At 56.6% G+C, this 22355-nt stretch overlaps 1 protein-coding gene across 1 annotated transcript in view; it reads left to right on the top strand.

Moving 5' to 3' along the window:
- The window catches only part of ITGA10 (integrin subunit alpha 10), an 80320-nt gene that overhangs the window by 52515 nt on the left and 5450 nt on the right, over positions 1 to 22355 (top strand). The window contains exons 13-28 of the mRNA XM_075908365.1: positions 2067 to 2210; positions 3033 to 3236; positions 5081 to 5211; positions 5750 to 5916; positions 5999 to 6141; positions 8643 to 8753; positions 9486 to 9571; positions 10416 to 10557; positions 11255 to 11347; positions 12224 to 12300; positions 14871 to 14960; positions 15793 to 15877; positions 16360 to 16473; positions 16774 to 16872; positions 19944 to 20057; positions 20937 to 21032. Of these exons, the coding sequence (XP_075764480.1) occupies positions 2067 to 2210; positions 3033 to 3236; positions 5081 to 5211; positions 5750 to 5916; positions 5999 to 6141; positions 8643 to 8753; positions 9486 to 9571; positions 10416 to 10557; positions 11255 to 11347; positions 12224 to 12300; positions 14871 to 14960; positions 15793 to 15877; positions 16360 to 16473; positions 16774 to 16872; positions 19944 to 20057; positions 20937 to 21032 (1896 nt within the window). The remainder of the gene's footprint in view (positions 1 to 2066; positions 2211 to 3032; positions 3237 to 5080; positions 5212 to 5749; positions 5917 to 5998; positions 6142 to 8642; positions 8754 to 9485; positions 9572 to 10415; positions 10558 to 11254; positions 11348 to 12223; positions 12301 to 14870; positions 14961 to 15792; positions 15878 to 16359; positions 16474 to 16773; positions 16873 to 19943; positions 20058 to 20936; positions 21033 to 22355) is intronic.

Raw genomic sequence — 22355 nt, 5'->3', positions numbered from 1 at the left:
CCCACCCTTGGCAACATGCGTCAGTCTGAATTATACACCCTTTCTACCCCCACTAGCACCAGATTGTCCCTGTGCCCACCCAACCCCACCAACGCCCCCGCCCCTCATTGAGACACCCCCTCACGTACCGGGTATGGACTGGCTGCACTGTCATTACCCAGACACATGGGCTATGTCTACACTCGCGGCTTCTTGCGTGAGTAATATGCAAATGAGGCTAAGCGTGGAATATCGCCGAGCCTCATTTGCATACCTAATGAGCCACCATTTTTTTCAGAAGAGGCTCTTGTGCAAGAAGGAGCGTCTACACTGCCCCCTCTTGTGCAAGAAAAACCCTCTTGCACAATGCTGTTCTTCCTGAAAAGTAATAGGAGTAACGGCGCAAGAGCCTCTTCTGAAAAAAATGGTGGCTCATTAGGTATGCAAATGAGGCTCGGCGATATTCCACGCTTAGCCTCATTTGCATATTACTCGCTCAAGAAGCCGTGAGTGTAGACATAGCGCTGGTGATGTTCTCTCATGAGGATGTGCAGGCTGCCTGGCGAGCAGCAGCGCTGGTAAAGTTGCAGACAGTGCCCCCTACTGGGGGTAGAATGCAGTTGTACCTTCTATTCCACGCCCCTTCCCACCTCTTATCTCCCAAAGCCGGCTGGCTCCTTTGGGATTTTGTCTAAGTGGCTACGTCTACACTGGCATGATTTTCTGGAAATGCTTTTAACGGAAAAGTTTTCCGTTAAAAGTATTTTAGGAAAAAGCGCGTCTAGATTGGCAGGATGCTTTTCCAGAAAAGCACTTTTTGCAGAAAAGTGTCCGTGGCCAATCTAGACGCGCTTTTCCGCAAAAAAGCCCCAGTCGTCATTTTCGTGATCAGGGCTTTTTTGCGGAAAAGAAATCTCTGCTGTCTACATTGGTCCTTTTCCGGAACAGTTTTCCGGAAAAAGACTTTTGCCCGAACGGGAGCAGCATAGTTTTTCCGGAAAAGCACTGATGATTTTACATTGGATCGTCAGTGCTTTTCCAGAAATTCAAGCAGCCAGTGTAGACAGCTGGCAAGTTATTCCAGAAAAGCGGCTGATTTTCCAGAATAACTGGCCAGTGTAGACACAGCCCAGGAGAACAGGGGAACTGGTTTAATAGGTTTTACACTGATCTGTTGGGAACCGATTTTAGTGAAATCTGTAGGCGCCTGTCACACAGACATGGATGCCACCTGCTGGACACTCTGGGAATTATTTTCATCCAGACCAGAGCGCCCCCTTTCAGCTGGTGTCACGCCTGCTGTTACCTTCTCCACCTCTGTGTTAGGATCCACATCCCTCCCAGACTGTGACACCCTCCCTCTGGGTACTGCCCTGCCACAGGGCCCCCACACTCTGGGGTCCTCCCCGCTCTGGGAACCCCAACCTCCTATGCCCACCTTGCCTCAGTGACCCTCAGTCATCACCTAGCCCCTGCCTCAGGGGCAAACTGCAGTCTGACCGGGCCATTCATCACTGGCAAGGGGGTGGGGAGGCGGGTGGACCTGCTGCCTTTGCCTGCCCAAGCTGCCTCTCTGCAGCCCTAGTCATCTCAAACTTGCCGGGCCAGAGCTCCCCAGCCCTACCTGCCTTTCCCCAGTCCTGCTCTAAGCCAGGAAGCCTCTGGCAGCCAGGTCCCTCCTGCTCCGCCACTAGAGCAACGGTGAGTCCCTGTCTTTCCTGTACACCAGGAGCCTTTATTTATACTGCCCTCAGCTGAGCCCTAATTGGCTGATACCTGCCACAGCTGGTGGCGCCAGGTGGGTTTTAACCCTTAAAGTGCCACTGTGGGACAGACACCCTGCCGCTGGGTCCATTTTGGCTCCAAACCAGTTGACGTCTGACTTCACGGGGCATTTACCCAGCTTCTGGCACCGGTTCCAGCGTCAGCCCATTTGGAGCCTCTTCTGAAATTGGTGCCCCGTCTGTGTGCAGACAGGGCCTGGGCAGTGAGGAAATCCAGGCTGGCGCTGCGCATGCCGGGGAAGCAGGAAGACGAGGGCTCACTGCTTCCTCACCACCCTTGCCCCTTCCCTCCCCCCTCTGCAGATCGGCTCGTACTTCGGCAGCGAAGTGTGTCCTGTGGACGTGAATGGGGATGGAATCACAGACGTCCTGCTGGTCGCCGCCCCAATGTACCTGGGAGCTCAGAGCAAAGAAACAGGCCGGGTCTATATCTACAAAGTAGGCCAGGTACCTTACAGTGCCTGCCTACCCTGGCTCCCTGGGTGTGTGTTCCAGGGTCGTGTCTATACAGAGGATGCTGCCTGGTTTGCAAGGGGGAGGAACAGGAATGCAAGCCTGCAGATCTCTGTCGCACACCACATCTCTGGATCCCTCGAATCTTTGCCAGCGAGGAATGAATTTTGTTACATGCACCGATGCATGTGCACCACCAGGAGAAACACAAACGGAGCTGTGGGCTCTCTGCCAATCAGCTGGGCAGCCTTTAAATCTCTCCTGAATGGCCGCACAAGCGCACAGCTGACAGGGATCACTGGCCTGGATGTCACCAGAGGGGAATTGAACCTGGAGCCTCTAGATTTTAAAACACAGGCCTCTATGTCCGGAGCTCAAAGGCCAGCTCTAGTAGCAGGCCCATCAGCCTCTAGATGTGGCCCTGCCACCACTGCTGAGCTGGTGCACGGCAGGGGAGGGGGCAACAGAATTTCTGGGCCCCTGGGCAAGGTGGTGGGGGGTGGTTTTGCACTCCCAGAGTTGCCCAGAGTGCTCCAGCAGTGTTTAAAGGCAGGTGGCTGGGGGCCCTGGGCCCTTTTAAATCGCTGGGCCCCGGGGCAACTGCCCCCTTCCCCCGTCTGTGGCATGAGGACAATGTAGGTGTAGCTAACCCTTGGCTGCGTGGAAGTAGTAGGCTGTTGCAATTGCTAGGGCCAGCCACTGGAGGGCGACATGATCAAAGGCTCCCAGTAGACGTGAGCCAGGCAGGTGCACAAAGGGGCTGAATTCACCTTGGATGGGCAGTAAGAGCCTTTCTCTTCCCTCCCCACATCCCAGCGGCTCCTGACGTTCAACGGGACCCTGCGTGCCGGCAAGAAGCCGCAGGACTCCCGCCTCGGTTACGCTCTGGCTGCTGTGCCCGACCTCAACCACGACGGCTTTAACGACGTGGTGGTGGGAGCGCCCCTGGAGGATGGCCACCAGGGTGCCATATACATCTACCACGGCTCCCGCACCACCATCCTGCCGCAGTACCAGCAGGTCAGTCCGTTGGGCGGGGGTGGGGCTATTGGAGGGCCAGGCGTGCCTGGCCTGGGCTACAGTGCTATAGAAATCCTGCCCTGTTAAGGAAGATTTAGATCCAGAGACGTGTATGGCTCCTAACTCAATCCCTTCATTACGCTAGGACCTATGGTAAACAAGTGCTTTCACTCCTGATAATAACAGAGGGTTATCATAGAATACTAGGACTGGAAGGGACCTCGAGAGGTCATCGAGTCCAGTCCTCTGCCCTCATGACAGGACCCAGTACTGCCTAGATCATCCCTGATTAATAGTAATGTGTCATTTATAGCAATCACTAGCCCCTGGGGAACTCAAAGTGCAACACTCCCATGCATTAATGTTAATTAATTAATGACTTTTGACCCTGTATCCCAGATCATCCCCATTTTCCTGTTGGGGATACTGAGGCACAGGGAGGGGAAGTGACATGTCCCAGGCCATAGGCTGAATCAGTGGCAGAGGTGGGAACAGAACCCAAGAGTTTGGGCTCCTCGCTCCCACCCCCCTCTGCTTCCTTCCTGGTGCTGGGAGCAGAATCCAGGAGTCCTGCCTCCCAGTCTCCCCTCCTCCGCTTTAAGCCCACCTGCTCCAGTGCCCCTCACAGGCACCCTTTCCCCACAGCCAGCCCCGACACATTCCCAGGACCCCCTCCCGTGTTAAATACCCGGGCCCAGATGCTCGAGAACTCACACTGATTTCTGGAGGAGAGCATCAGGGCTCCTGGGACCTACTACACAGGGGGTGGGGTCGCCCCCCACCCCACTTAGAAGGGCTGAATAAAGAGCCATGTGGGGTTTTGAGCATGGCTCCACTGCCCCCTGGTGGCAGATGGCACCAAAATCCTTTAGACTTGCTTGGGGCGCTGAAGGATTTTCCTGTGCTTGGACTCAGCCCAGAGGAGGGTTGGGGGGCTGTCCATCATGTGGACACCTGTCTGGTCCAGCCAGGGCAGGTTTTGGGTGTCCTGAGAGGTGGGTGTGTCCCTTCCCGTCAGGGTTAGAAGCACCAACGGGGAGGGATTCTTCTGGCCAGGCAGAGACACGGAGATTTCCTGGCTGGAGATCTTGGGCCAGGAGGGTGAGTGGGCTTACAGCTGCCTTCAGGACTCTCTGGGCACTGGTACGGTGCCTGGCACAAATCAGAGCTGCCGACAGCTAGCACCTTCCTGAAAACCAGACTGGTTCCCCTGTGGGCTGGTGCTAATGGCTTATTACATCAGAGAGTCAAGAAGATAGGATTCCATCGTACTGGGCAGCTAGTCTGAGAGTCCCTGCCCCCAAAGCTCTTGCGAGACAAAGGATGGGTGGGGAAACTGAGGCACAGGGCAGGGAAATGGCTTGACTCAGGTCACCCAGCAGGTTAGGGTGCGGCTACACTGCACCCTTACCTAGGAATAAGCTACGCAATTTGTGTTGAGCAAATTGCGTCGCTTATCTCGATCTAATTTCAAAATAGCTTATTTCGAAATTTGGCACTGTCTACAGAGCGTCAGATTTCAAAATAAACAGCTATTCCGAAATGTCGCTTAACCCTCGTGGAATGAGGGTTACGGGGAGGCCAGCATGCCTGTTGTTTTGAAATCGATTTCAAAATAACAGGCACGATCAAAAGACGCAAAATAGCTATTTCGGGATACTTCCGGTATCCCTAAATAGCGCCACGGTCTAGATGTAGCCTTAGTGACCAGAACCACTAAGTCCCTGCACAGTGCTCTAACCACTAGGCCACACTACCTCGTAGGAGGACATGTAAAACTGTCTGTGCCTTTTGGTGCCCGGGCCATTTTTCCACCTCTGACTAACTCCCCACTTACCTGCCAGCGGATCGAAGCCTCATCACTCCACCCGAGTCTGAGCTACTTTGGCCGCAGCGTGGTCGGACAGATGGACCTGGATGGGGACCAGCTGGTGGATTTGGCTGTCGGGGCCCAGGGAGCCGCCGTGGTTTTACGGTGAGTCACGATGCCCCACCACAGAGGGCACCAGCAGGATTGGTAACGAGTGTGTCGGACCAGCAGATGGCCTCGGTGCTTTCCAAAGGAGCACAGGTTCCTTATCCCCATTATACAGTTGGGGAAACTGAGGCACCTAGCAGGGAAAGGCGTTTGCCTGAGAACACCCAGCAGACCAGCGGCAGGGCTGGGAAATAGAAACCAGGATGCCTGAGGGTGTCTCGTGCTCTAATCACTAGGCCACACTTCCTTAATTAATGACAGGCCTGGGGTGAGTGTGGAGGGAAGCCACCAATGCAGGGATGAGTCCTGGGGGGACTGCTCCACCCAACGTTAGGCCTCTTCAGGGGACCTGAGCACCCTCGATGGGATGGGCACAGAGGATCGAGTGTCTGGTTCCCTGTGCCGGGTGCCAGGGGCACTAGTTTCCTGTGCAGCTGGACAAACGGACTCAGCCTGGAGGGCTGAGCTGGCCCCGGCGGGACCTCGGGGTGCCCCAGAGATCCAGGGCCTTGAACGTGTGCTTCCCGGGGGCCAGGTCACGGAGGATCATCCAGGTCAACGTCTCGCTGGCCTTCCAGCCCCCCTCCATCAACGTGCTCCAGAAGAACTGCCAGAGACACGGAAAGGACTCCGTGTGCATCACGGCCACCGTCTGCTTCCGCGCAACCTCCCGCTCTCCAGGCCGGGGGGATCGGCATTTCGGTGAGTGCTGGCGCCCGCCCCGGCTTCGGATGCGGTGCGGTGCCGGGGCTCCGGAGTGACTCCCCCCCGCTTGTCGGCACAGGCATCCGGTACAACGTGTCTCTGGACGACAGGAAGTTCAGCACCAGGGCCGTGTTCGACGCCACCTCCCAGAAGCTGGTGCAGAAGCGGCTCCGAACCAGCGTGGGGAAGGCAGCCTGCCAGTCGCTCCCCTTCCATGTGATCGTGAGTAAAGGTGGGCATGGGGAGGAGGGGGCTTTGGTTCAGAGGAGAGCCACAACCCGATGCTGGAGATGGCGTAGCCTGCCTCCTGCTGTACAGCACCAGAATTGCAACCGCATCTAACAGCCACGCTGCTGCATGCAGACCCCGAGGCTATGCTACCCTGCAAGGTGTTATCTGCAGGCAAACACAGGCGAGTGCCAGGACCTAGCTATGGCTTCGTTGCTGCTGGTTCCTGAGCCAGGTAGGGCCGAGTGATCTCAGCCACGTCTGTCTGGACTGCTGTCCCACCACAGAGTGCCAGAGACACTCCCTGCCCTTTGAGAACTGACAGTCTAAAGAGCGGGAAACTGAGGCACAGAGAGGCGCGGCATCTTGCTCAGGGTCAGTAGCAGCTGCAGGTGTCCTAGCCTGGTGCTCTCCCCACTAGACCACACTGCCTCCCATAGATCCTTCTTGCTCTACATGCCACCTCCTGCCCCTATTTCCCAATGGGGGTGGGGGGGCTGTCCTGCCCCTCAGGATCAGAGCATTTCTCTTTCTAGCTGGGTTTCCTCCTGCAACGGATCCCATCTTTGAGCTACCTTTCCCGGGAATTAGTTATTTACTTGGGCTTGGTTTAGATTTAAAATAGTCATGAGGCCTGGCTTATGTTCCAAGCCCATTAGCATAATGAATTATGCAATAAGGACAATTAAACCTAAGCCCTCGGCGGCCTGGAAATCATCCGTTTTTCACAGGGGCTCAGCCAGCTACCGAGGCTCTCAGTCCAGCCCGCCCCAGAACCCTGCTCTAGTGGGGTTTTTGCAGCAGCATCAAATGTAGGTTATTTTGGACCATGGCAGCGACAAGTTCCTGGTTCCCAGCAAACGCCCGGCCGGCAGCCCCTTCTGATCCCAGCTGCAGGGAGAGAAGGGCCAGTTGCAGGTCATTTCCCCTCTGCAGCTCACCTCTAGTTATCTGGATGAGACATCGGCTAAGGCTACAGGTCTGTCTGCACTGGGAAGGCTGGACTACCAAAGTGCTGTCAACATGCAAAATTGCCAAAAGTGAAAACCGGTCAAACCAGTTTGTCTGCCTCCCATTGTCAACATGTCATGGCCACATTGCTAGCGCCCTATTGACAGCTAGAGCAAAGCAATGTGGGTACGTATCCCACAATGCACTGTGGTGGGAAGGCCAAGCTAATCCCTGCACTTCTTGGGTACCTTTAGAAGATCTCTAGAAAAGAGATCTTCCGGAAAAACTTCTTCCGAAAGAGAGCGTCCACATTGCAAAAGCGCATCGAAAAAGCAATCTGCGTTGTCAAAAGAGACCGTCCACACTCATTGGACGCTCTCTCGCATGTAAGCTGTGATGACTATGGGCAGAATGGCCACCAAGGCACCTGTGCTTTTTCCTGGAGGTCTCGTCTTCAAAAAAACTCCCTCTTCTGCGTCCACGAGATCTTCCAAGAGATCTTTCGGAAAAGGCATTCTTCCTCGTAGAATGAGGTTTACCAATGTCAGAAAAACCCACGCGTTCTTTTGATTTTCTTTCGAAAGAACGCGATTGCAGTGTGGACCTAAGTGAAGTTTTTTTCAGAAAAACGGCAATTTTTCCAAAAAAACCCTGCAGTCTAGACACACCCCTTGGGATTCCCTTGTAGCTCTGTGAGCTCTTCGTGCCAAGGAAGTCTTTCCAGCCTTGGCAGTCTCTCTCAGCCGTCTCTCCAGCCATCCCCCTGCAGCGGCCGTCTGCCTGCCGCTGTGTTCCTAGCAGGGCAGAACAAGATCATTCCAATGATTTCCTCTTCGTTTGTTCCCCAAAGGAAGCAGCTCCCTCAGCTGCAGCTTGGGTTCTTTAAATTATTTGAAGGCTTCAATATCTGAGATATAGGTGAGAGGATTATTCCAGTGGGTGGGTGAGATTCTGTGGCCTTCATTGTGCAGGGGGTCAGACTAGATGATCATAATGGTCCCTTCTGACCTTAAAGTCTATGAGCTGTCAGATACTTCCTGGAGCTTTAAAGGGGAGGAGGGGGGAGCATGCTTGCAGGGCAGTAGAGATCACAAAACACTGAGCACAGCCATCAGGCTAGGCACTGTGGGATGCTGGTGGAAGCCAGTTTTCTCGACAAAACAAACAGCAGAGTCCACCCTGACTCTTTGTCGACAGTAAAGGGAGGGGAAAAGACAAAAGTCTCTCACATGGGTGGAGGTTTTTTGTCTGCAAAACTGTGTGTTTTTCCCAACAAAAGTTGCTTTGTAGTGTAAACGCGCTCACTGTGTTGTCTGCAAAAGGCAGTTTTTGGTGACAAAACATGCCAGTGTAGATAAGGCCTCCTGCGATGGCTAACACGGAAGGCTTAGGAGGAAAGTGACCCTTCAGGTCCCACAGTGCATTGTGGGAAGTGAAGCATGAGGTCCAGCAGGTCTCCATCAAAGCTGGCCTCCTTCTCAGGAGACAGTGAATGGCCAGGAACCCCTTCCTGAAAGCTAACCTGGCTTCCTTTCTCCCCACAGGACACCACAGACTACCTGAGGCCTGTCAGCATGATGGTGAAATTTGCCCTGAACGATTCTGAGCCAGGCCCGGTGCTGGATGAGAAGTCATCCACCATGGTTAAGAAACTGGTGCGTGCTCGGCCCATCCGGTCCCCTTGCTCCGGGTCATTTGACAAGCTATTGTGGGCCTGGCCAGCCGGGATCCTGTCTCTTGGATTCCCCCTTGTCCTCCTTCTCTGCAGCAGCCTGTGGGCAGCAGAAAGGAGGGGAGGTTGCCTCCTAACACACAGAGATGTGGAGGATGAAACGAACATTAGAAGGTGCCCTGGGGAGATGGATCCATCTAGAACCACAGGATTGTGCGTGTGGTTCTAGACCAGTGTTTCCAGGGAACACCGGTGTGCTGTGGAGAACAACAGAGTTCAAAATGGCCGCTTTTTTTTTTTTTTTTTGCTCAACAAAAAATCTTGGGTGTTCCTCATAAAAACATTTGTTTGGTGTTTCTTGGTCTTAACAAGGTTAAGAAACGCTGTTCTAGACTGTGTGTGTGCACCTCTAGGCTGGTGGTGGCTCCAGATCCACCCTCTTGTCTCCGGTGAGCCGGAACACTTCGGTCCATATTCAGTTGCTGGGCTTAGTGTGGGGGTGATGGGTGGGTCTGGCTTGAGGCACAGAGGGGCTGATCCTTTCTGACCTCAATGTCTATGACTCAGAGGGACCTGTGGGTGCGTCACCCAGACTGGAGGCTCTGGGGGAGAAAGAGCAGTGGGGAGGGGCAAAAACCCGTGAGCCGGGATCCTCGTAATCGACCCGTTGGTGGCCCACAGTGACAGCCCCCCCCCCCCCCCCCATTGCTTTCAGATCCACTTCTTCAAGGACTGTGGCGAGGACAATGAGTGCATCACGGACCTGGTGCTGCAGGCGAACATGGATCTTTCCGGATCCAGGTACGACAGCGCGGGCAGCCTGGAGCGTGGCCCCAGCTCGGCCATGGACGTGTAGGGCCCTTAGCCCAGTCACTGAACCTGGCGTTTCCCAAGACGCAGGGAGCTTTGCAAGCGCTCAGGGGCTTTCAAACTAGGGGTCGGGACCCAGCACTTGGGGGGGGGGGGGTGTCGGGCGCTGGGTCTCGTGGCTGCAGGGGGATCAGGTGAGCAGTGGGGGGGCTCCCTGCTGACTGAGCTGCACCCCAGAGGTGGCCGGCTCCTAGGTGGGGGTGGGGAGAGCGCACAGGGCTCCACCCGCTGCCCCCGCCCTGAGCACTAGCTCCGCACTCCTATTGGCTGGGAACTTGCTGCTGGCTGCTTCTGGAGGGAGCCTGGTCTGCGGTGCCAGGAGAGGCGGGAAGATGCCTTAGCCCCCCTGCTGCACTGCTTACTGGGATCCGCTCGAGGTACGCCCCTCCTGCCCCAGCTCTGACCCCTCCCCAAAGCCGGAGCCCCCTCCTACGCGCCAAAGCTCCCGTCCTCAGCCCCACTCCAGAGCCCAAACTGCAGTCAAACTCTGTTGGGTCTCAGCATCAACAATTTTCTTCAACGGGGTCATAAGAAAAAAAGTTTGAAAACCGCCGGCCTACAGGACACATGGAGAGGGATGCGCACCACTGCGGCCCGTGGCCGCCCTCTAGTGGCCAATCTGTGTCAGTTCCAGCCAGTGAGCTACAGAGGATGGGCTCTAGCTGAAGTGGCCGAAGCTTTAGATCCCAAGCTCGTGAGTTCAGGTCTCGTCCTGGGCATGTCTCCCTGCTGGCCCGAGTTCGACGCTGAATCGCCAGCTCCTTCCCCGTTTCAGGCAGAAGCCTCACGTGGTGCACAAGGGGAAGAGGAAGGTTCTGGTGGACGTGGTGCTGGAGAACAAGAAGGAAAACGCCTACAACGCCAGCCTGAACCTCTGGTTCTCCAGGAACCTCCACTTCTCCAGCCTGTCGCTCAAGGTGGGAGGCTCGCTTGCCGTGGGGCGCGCAGGCTGGAGGGGGGGGGCTTTGTGGGGGAGGGAAGGCAGGTTGTCACAAAGCGAGCCTGAGCTGGAGCACGGATCCTCCCCGCTTGGAACAGGCCTCCGGCCCATGCGAGGTCAGAGGGCAAAGAGGAAAGGAAGCCGGGGCACTACCAGGCTCCAGCTCCATTCCTTGGGCAGCTGGGGAACATGGGCTCCGCTGTCCCGAGCTCCCTTCCCCGCCCCAAACCCGTCCGGAGCTCTTCCCACAACCCCTTCCCTGCCTCCTGTACCTGCCCCACCTGTCTTGACTCCAGCACTCCCGCGCCACAGCCCCCTGCCCTGTGCCCCCCCTGCAAACCATCCCACACTTGCATTTCTTACCGGTACTGTCCTATCACAGCCCCTGGGGGGGTTGCAATAGGACAGTGTCGGTAAGAAATGTGACTTTCACCCGTCAGAGGGACAGGTCCGTCTGGTCCTGGCTAGATGAGGCTCAGGGCCTGCAGCCAGGAGCTGCCTCAAGCGGCCCCGTGGGCTTGGAACACAACGGCGCTGTTGGCCAACGCTACTTCCTGACTGTGGGAAACGGGCCGCGACCCGCCAGGCAGGGAGAAGCGGGAGCCTGCGGGCGCCCTGCCCCCCTTTGCCGGATGGAGGCGGCAGGATGGTGAAGGGTTTTTCCGCCCCGGCAGGGGGAAAGCCAGGTGAAGGTGGAATGCAGCGCCCCCTCCCCCCACACCCGCGCCTGCAGCGTCAGCGACCCCGTCTTCAGGGCCGGGGCAAAGGTGAGTCTGGGCCGGGCCCCTCGTGGCTGGTTGAAGGGCTGGGAGCCCTCGTGTCCCTCCCTCTTCCGCTGCTCTCCGGACCCACAGCTTCCCTCTGTGCCAGTCTGGGCCCCCGGCCCTGCTTCCCGCCCATGCCCGTCCCTGGGGCACCCCCAGCCCCTGCTCGTCCAGCCTGGGCTCCCCCTCCCCTTCCAGCTCTGCCCATGCCCCTCAGTGCCCCCCCACAGCCTCCTGCTCTTCCAGCCTGGGCTCCACCTCCCCCGCCAGCTCTGCCCATGCCCCTCAGTGCCCCCCACAGCCTCCTGCTCTTCCAGCCTGGGCTCCACCTCCCCCGCCAGCTCTGCCCATGCCCCTCAGTGCCCCCCACAGCCTCCTGCTCTTCCAGCCTGGGCTCCACCTCCCCCGCCAGCTCTGCCCATGCCCCATAATCCCTCTACAGCCCCTGCTCTCCTGCTAGCCCAGTCCTTTATCTTCGCCCCTCCAGGCTACTGCAGGGGGATTTGGTGGGTGAGGGGAGACGCTGTCCTCGGGACCCTAGCCGCCCGTCGGGCATCAAAAGGAAGTGGCAGGTACTATTGGGAAGCAGAGGTGCACGCCTTGGCCGGAGAAGCAGTGGGAACTGGGGGGGAGGGAGAATCAGACCTAACAACGTGCTCTGCCCCCTGCTACCGCTCTCCCCCACGCCACTGCAGAGCCATTGTGCAGAGAGCTGGTGCCTTGGAGTCTGCAGGTGCTGCTGAAAATGGGACCTCCTCCCCCCTCAGTCCCCCAGCATCGTCACCCAGCTCCCTGCTCGCCCCTGGGCCAGGCATGGCCCCCACGGGGTTACTGCAGAGCCGGGCGAGGGGCTGGGCTGACAGCTCTGCTTTCCCCCAGGTGGCGTTCCTGCTGGAGTTTGAGTTCAGCTGCTCTTTCCTTCTCAACCGCGTGCAGCTGAAACTCACGGCCAGCAGGTAAGAGCGGCCGGCCCATGGCTTGGGCCGCGGTTCCCTGCTCAGTCACCGACTCCTAGGGCAGGTCACGTCGGCTCAGAGCCACAAGGACAGCCACGATCTGGCACCCACGGATTTCACTGGCATCAGTGGTCGTTTGGTGTCAAAACACCCATGTGGATCTGGGCCTCAGCCCCCCAGCTACGCAATGGGGTTCATGGCGCGCAGGGCCGTCCGTAGGCTATATGGAGCCCCACGCAGTTCTATGAAACTGGGGCCTCTGTGTTCGATGGCCCCCGGGGCGGCGGGGTGACGATTTTTTAGAGCTGTGATTTTATAATCTTCAGCAACACACCAATGAAATGTTTTTAAAGCAGATTTTAAGCTACAGTCCTGTCAGCTAACAAAGTACGTTCAAGGCTTATCTACTGTTGCCAGACACTGCCTTTTGGAGACAAAACAGCGAGCACGTTTACACCGCGATGCGACTTTTATCGGGAGAAACACCCAGTTTTGGTGACAAAAAATGTCAAGCCCTGCGAGATACTTTTGTCTTTCCCCTCCTGTTATTGTTGACAAGGAATCAGTGTGGGCTCCGTTGCTTGTTTTGTCGAGAGAACAGGCTTCCGCCAGCATTCCACAATGCCTGGCCTGATGGCTCTGCTCAGTGTTTTGTGATCTGTGCTGCCCTGCAGGCATGCTTTCCCCCCGCCCGCCTTCAAAGCTCCAGGCACTCCAGCTGGGGAAGCTGCGCCCTTTGGGGAACAAAGAGCAAATCATTGGAGTGCTCCTGTTCTGCCCTGCTAGGAACACAGCAGCAGGCAGGCTGCTGCTGCAGGGGAGGACTGGAGAGACGGCCCTGCTGCTTTGCTATTCCTCAGCACGGAGAGCTCCCAGAGTTACGAAAGCCTCCCAAGAAGCTCAGGGATCAGCTCTGCCTTTCCGCCACACTGCACTGTGGGATGCTTCCCCACAATGCTTTGCTCTCTCGGCAGGGTGCTAGCCACGTGGCCATGACATGTTGACAATGGGCGGCAGAAAAACGGGTTTGACCGGTTTTCACTTTTGGCAACTTTTGCATGTCGCCAGCACTTGGGTCGCCCAACCTGCCCAGTGTAGACAGAGCCTCCGAAACTGACAGTATGTACCAGGGGCTGGCAAATGCCTGTTAAATGGTTTCATAGCCACACGACTGGCTCTATTCCCAGAGTGTGCTGCGAATAGCTCCGGCAGGCGTGGTCACTTTTCAGTGAACTAGATTCCCCTGAGGAAGCAAAGCTGCAGGGAGAGGAAGAGGTGGGTGGAAGGACATTAAGACTCAGTGGTTCCCCCAGATATTCTGGTGCCCTCCGCAGCGGCATGTTCTGCGTACGGGCAAGAATGGCTTTGACAGCACAGCCCCGCCTTGCAGAGGCGCTTGGAGAGTGAAGATTGCAAGGCGCTCTGGGAATGAGCAGCAGCCATACCGAGCCGCTCTGAGAGTGTGCAGCACCGTGTGTTAGCTGCTGCTGGAGGCCAGGTGCCAGCCCCAGACTCAGAGAGAAAGCGGGGACTCGGCTCCACCATGTTGGCTGGGGCCCACCCACTCTCATTTCTCTATTTGCATCACTGATTTGGCAGGGGGTGAGTTCAGGACCCCCAGTTCACCCGGAGAGGGGCATTTCCTCCAAATCTCTCACCTACAGAGCGGGGGAGAGCCAACCAAGAACAGAACTGAGCGACATGTTCCACCAAGGCCAGTAATTTGACTCCCCGCCCCTAAACGCCTGACTCTAAGGCCCGGTCTACACGAGGCCCTTAGTCCAAAATAAGCCCCCCAAGGTCAAATTTGTAAGCAGTGTGTCCACACTACCCAGCCCGTTATTCCAGAATCAGGGGCTGCGGAATTTAAACTCTGTAGTCTGGTGTTTCACAAGGCGTAACGCTCTTCCCGAACTTGTACGTCCAAAATAACGTTGGTGTGGACGCTCCGGTGCCGTTCATTCGAACTAATTGGCCTCAGGGAGGCCTCCCGCAGCTCCCCAGAGTGCTGCCTCTGAGTCTGAGGTAGCGTGTCCACATTAGCGGAACCTGCCTCAGGCTACATTCGCTGCTGCCCCGTAGGGAGGACACGGAACTTTGAATTTGTAAAATCGGGTGCCCAGAAGTGGCACTTAGTAGATTCAAAATAATCTCCTCATGTAGATGGGCTGAGGGCCTCTGGCTGGCAGGAACTCTGCCGCCGCAGGAATGTGATCTAGACTGAGTAGCCATGTTCCCTGTAAGCTGAGTGCTTGGGTGGCAGCCCAGGAAAGAGTCAAATGCCCCCCAGCTGATTAGCAGAATGCCCACAGCTGGCAGCATGTGTGCCTCTTGGTGGTGCACATGTCTTGGTGCACAAAACAAAATGCATTCTGCACATGAAAAAATTAGAGGGAACGTTGCTCAGCAGCTGTGAGACGGGCGCTTCCCAGGAAACTGGGAACCTGCTGCCCAAACACCCAGCCACAACTGCTGGGAAGGAGATCAGTTTTTCACCCCTGTGCACTGGTGCCTGATGGGGATTGGGGGGTTTGAACCGGCCACTGTAACAATCCCCTTTTTCCTCTCAGTGACAGCATCGAAATGAACGAGACCCTGCACGATAACACGGCCCAGCCCTTTGCCTACATCAGCTACGAGCCCGACCTCTTCCTCTCCAGGTGAGCCAGCTCGAAGGACAAGCCAGGTGGAGAGGCAGGGGACCAGGGAGGGATGCCCCATCTCACCTAAGGTAGTTGGGGCCTCTCCCTTGAGCGGTGTCCTGGGATTAAAGCAGCCAGAACGAGAGCCGGTCCGCATGAGAAACCTGCACAGCTTCCCCGGGGTGAAATCAACCTGGCTGAGTTAAGTCCTGTGTGGACGTTCTCAATCTGGTTCAAGAGCGGCTTCATGCGGCTGAGTTTGGACCCGTCCCGAAGGAACTCGAGCCCGAATGGAACCCAGATGAGCCTCCCCCTCCACCCCCCCGGCTGTTTGCACAACTCCAACTACACCCGGTTGAAGGCGCGCTTTCAGTGAAACCGGGGCGCCCTTCTCGTGCAGCGGGGAGGGGACCCCAGTGCTGAGGCTGATTGCGGGGGCTGCTAATAAACCATGCACTACCCCCATCTAGCCCTACTGCAGGGGGGCCTAAGGAAATCCATCCACCCACTCGACCGGCACTGGGGGTCTCCGAATCGCTTGGGCCAGGGCTGAGCCACGAGGAATTGGGGCTGAGACTCCTGCAGACTTGGCCTTCCGGTCTCTTAGATGCTTGAACCGCCAGCTCCCAGCAGGACACGGGACTGCCCCTTGCCACTGCTGTCCCTGAGGGCTCCCCGTCCCACGAACCAGCTGAGCAGGGGCTGCTCTGACAGTGCCCCGTCTTAATCCAGGCTCCCGCAGCCCTTGTGTTCTGGGGGCTAGCGGTGTCGAGACAGCAGGGTGGGGCGCTCAGGGGCCGATTTGCTCTGCTGTCGGTCACCCCCGCCCGGCTATGCCGTGTCTCCCCAGCGAGGCCACCTTGAACCGCTACGAAGTGCATCCGGCGGGCACCTTCCCCAGCAGCCCCGGGCCGGAGTTCAAGACCACCATCAAGGTATCGGCGAGGGGGAGGGACAGACCAGGGGGAGTGGGGGACGCCTCCAGCAGCTCCCGGGCTGGGTTGGGTGGGGGTCCTTGGAGCCTCTTCCTGCTGTGCCTTGTCTGGAAGGGAAGGGCGACCCCGTAGGAGTGAAGTGGACCCCCTCCCCCGGGGGTCTCTGAGCTCCAGGGGGTGCCAATCCAAAGCAGTTTGGGGGATCCCCCTAGTGACCCAAGCTCTGGGGTGCAATGGCGGGTTTGTCCTGCCGCGTAGGGCCTAGCGGTCAGTCCAGCAGGTCTAGGTGCTGGACTCAAACACAAGCCTCCTGGCCCCAAGAGCAAGCAATCCAAGCGGATCCCCTTCGGGCTGCTCCAGATCTTTCCTGGACAGCTGGCGTGTGGACGTCGGCCGAGCGGCTGCGTAGGGCTGGCACTGCGAGGAGCCAGCCCCGGGGACGCTGCCCGTTGCCAGCCGGCCTCACTCCTGTCTCCTGGCAGGTCCAGAACCTCGGCTGCTACCCGGTCAGGAACATCTCCGTCAGCATGCACCTCCCCGCCATGGGCTTCCGGCGCAGCCCCTTCCTCTCCGTCACACGCATCCTCACCAGCAACGTGAGTCCTCGGCTGGCCTCTCATCCCCGGCCGGCCCCTCCCCACGGGCCAGCCGCTGCTAGACCCGCTCAGCTCCAGCTGGGAGTAGGGGCCGAATGGGAATGCGCCCCAAGCACAGGTGTGGACGTCAGGTCTCAGTCTGCACCTCAGATAATTAAATAGAGAGAAGGGGGCAGATCTGGGAGGATCTCCTGCCTCGCAGAGGGTTGTCTGTCTGTCTGTCCAGCAGCATCGTCCCTCTCGGCCACACTCAAAGCGGGCCCTGTCGCAACCACACTGCCGTGTGCTGTCTCGTTCCAGGTGACCTGTGTCTTGCACAACTGGACAGAGGCAACGCTACGGGGCCAGGCGGGAGTGGTTCCAGTGCACCCCGAAGACCTCTTGCACACAGACACACTGGTGAGCGGCACCGTCCGGCAGCGCCAGCGACCCTGCAGCCTTCACGCAGCGATCTCAAAGCCAGAGCGCGCTCATCCGTGCCCTCCCCAGATAAAGCTTGGCCGTGCCCACACAGGGACAGTCCCTTCAGAAAGGGGGTGGGAGGAGAGGGGAGGGGATCGGCAGCACCAAAGCCGGTTCCTGCAGAGCATGGCAGGTGCCGGCCAATTCAGCAAAGCCCAAACTGACAGCTTGGGCCCATTTACGGAGCTTGCGGACACCACTGCTGCCACCAATACTTTGGCAAAGAGAGTCTGACTACTGGTGTCCTGCCTGAATTCCAGTTCAAAGCATTTCTTTGGGCCTCCTTAAATTCCCCATCACATGCTGCCACACTCCTTCCCCTTCGCCCCCCCAAAAGATCATGGTTAGAGGTGACATTGTGCGAAAGCATCTAAGTCCCATTTTCTGAAGCGCTAGATCAGGCCCATCTATGAGGAGGGCAAAGGGGGCAATTGCCCCGGGACCCAGTGATCCTAAAGGGCCCAGGATTTCCCAGCTGCCACCGTTGCTACTGCAGCAGCAGCTGGAACCCCGGGCCCTTTAAATCACGGCGGGAGTGCCGTGCCATGTGCCCCAGAACCCTGCGCCACACGCTCCTGGCCGCTCAGAGGGCTGGCGTGGTTTGGATAGCGGTGGGGTGGGGGGGCAGGATACCTGCCCCACCCCTCCCAGGAGCACAAAGCCCCACCCACACACACTGCCCAAGGACCCGGCCACCCTGTCAGTTCCACCGAGCCTGATCTGCTCCAAGGGTATGTCTACACTACGGCTGTGTCTACACTGGCATGAATTTCCGGAAATGCTTAAAACAGAATAGTTTTCGTTATAAGTATTTCTGGAAAAAGAGCGTCTACATTGGCAGGATGCTTTTCCGGAAAAGCCCTTTTTCCGGAAAAGCGTCTGTGGCCAATGTAGACGTGCTTTTCCGGAAAAGAGCCCAGATCGTCATTTTCGCAATCGGGGCTTTTTTCCGGAAAAGACTACTGGGCTGTCTACACTGGCCCTTTTCCGGAACAGTGTTCTGGAATAAGGACTTATGCCCGAGCGGGAGCAGAATAGTTTTCCGGAATAGCGGCTGATTTTGTACAGTTCAACGTCGTTGCTTTTCCGGAAATTCAAGGGGCCAGTGTAGACAGCTCGCAGCTTATTCCAGAAAAGCGGCTGATTTTCTGGAATAAGTGGCCCAGTGTAGACACAGCCCTGATGTTTGTCGGCAGAGGCAATGCAAATGAAGTGTGGATTAGCATTTTCTCATGCTTCATTTGCATAATCTATTCCAATCCGTTTTTGCGCAAAAACATACAGGGTGGACGTGTCCATTTTGTGCAAAAACCGCTCTCCGAGGCATACAGATCTGACGCAAAAAAGGTTTTTTTTCCTCAAGGTTCTTCCCAGTTCTAGGATTCTATGATTGTGGGCCTTAGAAGCTTGCCTTTGAAAAGTCGCCCTTGCAAACAAGCTCCAGCGATGTTCCCCCTAAACCTGGTCTAAAATCCACCACTAACCTCAAGCCTGCAGCCTCTCCTGCCTTGTTGAGAGCAAAGCCATCTTCCCCGCTTCTTCAAAATCAAACCACGCCCCCTCTTGCTACCCCCAGGACCCTGGCCGCCAAGAAACGCCTCTGAACATAGCTTCGGTTTTGGTTTCTGCATTTCTGCATAACTCTCAAAAACGGGATTCAGGCACCAAAGTGAAAGCGGTGCTTTTGTGATTTGACCCTCCAGCAATGGAGTCATTGTGGACGGTTCTCCGAAAACATCCACTCTGTGTGCAGCAGCAGTGAAAAAAGAAAATAATGTTAGGAATCATTAAGAAAGGGCTAGAGAGTAAGACAGAGAACATCTTACTGCCTCTATATAAAACCATGGCACGCCCACATCTTGAATACTGCGTACAGATGTGGTTGCCTCATCTCAAAAAAGATATTTTGGCATTGGAAAAGGTTCAGAAAAGGGCAACAAAAATGAGGAGGGGTTTGGAACAGGTCCCGTATGAAAAGAGATTAAAAAGACTTGGACTATTCAGCTTCGAAAAGAGGAGACTAAGGGGGGATATGATAGAGGTCTATACAATCATGACTGGTGCGGAGAAAGTGAATAGGGAAAAGTTATTTACTTATTCCCACAATATAAGAACTAGGGGTCAGCCAAGGAAATTAATAAGCAGCAGGTTTAAAACAAACAGAAGTTTTTCTTCACTCAGTGTGCAGTCAACCTGTGGAACTCCTTGCCAGAGGATGTGGTGAAGGCTAGAACTTTAACAGGGTTCAAAAAATAGCTAGATAGATTCATGGAGGTTAGGTCCATCAATGGCTATTAGCCAGGATGGGTAGGAATGGTGCCCCTGGCCTCTGTTTCTCTGGAAGTGGGTGAAAGGGGAGGGATCACATGAGGATTCCCTGTTGTGTTCCCTCCCTCTGAGGCACCTGGCACTGGCCACTGTCGGCAGACAGGATACTGGGCTAGATGGACCTTTGGTCTGACCTAGTATGGCTGTGCTTATGTTCTTACCAGGCTGAAGGGGTTGGAGGTTTTCTTTACAAACTTGTGCTGTTTTTTAGTCGTGGCTGTTGGGCAGGTGGTGAAACACACCTTGTTTTTCACCTGTGGTTAATTTTTCCTTTCCTCTCCCTTCTGTCCCACCACTTCCTAGTTAGTTTCTAAAGTGACCTGGGTGAGGAGAGGGAGGGTGATGGGAAAAGGAGGAAAAACTCCTGCCTCAAACACTCCTAGCAATGAAATATTTGAAAGATACAATTTATTGCAATCAAAACAAAGTTTGGCCCAACTTCTGCCAATTCCTTTGGGAAATGCCCGATAGCCAGTAAGATTGGCTCCAGTAACGTGTGCCGGGAAGGAGTCACCCCCGCAGGCTGTTTGCCAGCCCATCGGCTCCGTCCTGGCACCGACACCCCCAGCCATCTCCCTAGTATCCCCCTAGCTTCCTGCCCCTTCTCAATGGGATGTCAGGGTGGGCTGGTGCACCGGCACTGTGTGGCACTCACGGCCCCACCTCTGCTCTGCTCGCAGAACTGCAGCAACGCCTGGTGCCAGGTGGTGACCTGTGAGCTGGAGCAGCTGGAGAAGAACACGGAGGTGGCCGTCCACCTGCTGAGGGTGATCCACAACGACTTCTTCAGGAGGGTGAGTCCAAGTGGCGGGCCGGTGGGGGGGGGAGGGCGATGCGACAGCCGATATCCCCTTCTGGGTCTCTAACACATTCGGGCACAGCCCCCCAGGCTGGTAGACCGGGGTAGCAGGAGCCACTGGTGGCATCACTTTGGGAGCGGGGTCTAGTGGGCGTGGAGGAGCCGGGCTCTGCTCCTCGCTCTGCCACTGATCTTGGGCCACGTCTCTTCCCCTCTCTCTGTCCCCCCCCTCCCACCTTTTATCTTGCCCAGACTGGATGCTCTATGAGGGGCAAGGACAGTTTCTCCCGAGGTGGCTGCAGCACTTAGCCGGCTGGGGCCTTAATCAGGCTGTAGCTTCTACTGTACTGAGGGGCATCAGAGCAGGGCCTGGACTTGCCAGCTTTGAGTACGGTGGCACCTTGTCACCCACGCACTGGCGTTCGCTTTGCTGCACGGAGCCGTCTCCTTGTGAAAGTTCCCTGTCACGGACACGCGCTCGTTAATTCCGGGAAGCCAGAGGGGCGACCCAATCGATCCCCCATCGTCTATGGCTTGGCTCCATTAGCCACATGGGTGCAGCCATAATCCTGCTGTGTGGACACAGGCTACAGTGCCAGCAGGGGTTCCCGCTGCTTGAGTAGCACCATCTCCCCTGGTGAGGGAAGCATGTATCTGGGGCCCAAACCGTGGCTACACGGGGGGGGGGGGGGGAGGTTGCCACAGACTCAGCCCTCCCCGCCCCGCAGTGGGGATGTATCACACGCCCAAGGCTTGCAGCTCTGTCCACTTCAGTCTTTAGTGTAAACCAGGCCTCCGGCTCCACCTCCAGGCCCATGGTTCCAAGCTGCACCCAGCCAGGCTCACGCCCGGCCCTTCCGCCTCTTCCCAACAGGCTAAATTCAAGACTGTGAAAATCAGCAGCACGTTTGCGCTCATCGCCCAAGAGAGCAGCTTCCTCGTCCTGGAGGAGTCAGCGCATCGGCGAGAGGTGGGTGGAAGGGAAGGGGCCAGAGCAGAACCCTGGGTCCTGTCCCCTCCCTCCACACCGCCTTGCTCTCGGTCCAAGCAGATCAAGGCCCGGATCCTCAAAGGCATGGGGGGGCGAGGCACCTAAATACCTTAGACCAGCTGGAGACCTACAGGCTTCGTTTCTGTGCGCTCGCTCAGATACGGCCCAAGTTAAGATGGCAAAAACAACAGGCTGCCCCTGCCTGATTTTTGCCTCGCTCAGGGCCATGTTGATTCTGTCGGGGAATGGCAGGTGTTAGCCAGCCACCTGCCATACTGGGGATAGAAACCTCTCTGAACCCCTCCCCTTCACATCAAAGAAACATGGGTAAGGTAGGCACATCCAATACCCCTTCCCCTCCCTGGGCAGACCGGAACAGTTTGTATGAAAGGCAAATTTGCCTCAGCGGCTGCTGCTGCGTTATTCTCCTAAGCCAAGATTTGGTCAAGACCGGGCGTGGCGAAATACAGGGTGGCGGGTGCGTTAGCCCAGCAATTGGCAGGGGAGGATGCCGCTGGCTTTGTCCCAATTCTTGGGTGGTGTTTCTAGCGGCTGTTGTCAGTCAGGCGTTCCGGATGGGTTCCTGGCCGGTCTTCCGCTCCATCAATGAGGAGAAACTTTCAGCTGCATGCATGCGTGACCCTGTCTACTGTATTAACCATGAGCAATTAGATAACATGAGAGACAGAGAGCCCCCAGAGACCACAAACCCAGCCCAGTTTATTGCCAAGTGAAGTACAGGAATAGTTGTCAGCGAACAGACGCGCTGCTGTGCCGCTGTGCACACGTACCCCGTGACAATGGACTCTCTCTGCCAACACTGTGGATCCAGCACTGCCTGCTAGGCCAGCCAAAGACCACTCTTTGGGGGACACAAGTACAAACAAGTTACACCTCACGCCTGACAGATCAGGTTGCCACCTCCTGTTGCTTACCGCGTACAAGGAGGCGGAGGGTTGATCATCTATCATGCTGTCGGTTTAGACCTGGTCTGCTAGGGAGGAGGTTGGTACCAAGATGTGTCTCAATGAAGCGTTCTCCAGAAATGTTCCTACGACCTGTACCTTGAAACCCTCCACCTTATTTATGCTTAATCTTGTTAACGAAGCCGGCTGGCTGCTCACAACTTGACTTTGATCGGAGCAAAGTCGTGACTATAGCTCCTAGGCCTCAATCCTCACACCAGGCCTCCGCCACCTCGGTTATTGTTTCAGGCGCTCATCTTACCGCCGCCTCCAGGTTCATCAACTGTTGTAGCCAGAGCGGTGGGCACAGAAACCACGCTGTGCAAGGTTACCATAT

Source organism: Pelodiscus sinensis, chromosome 24, assembly GCF_049634645.1.
Source record: "Pelodiscus sinensis isolate JC-2024 chromosome 24, ASM4963464v1, whole genome shotgun sequence".
Lineage (NCBI taxonomy): Eukaryota > Metazoa > Chordata > Testudines > Trionychidae > Pelodiscus > Pelodiscus sinensis.
This window is presented reverse-complemented; position numbering and strand designations above follow the sequence as displayed.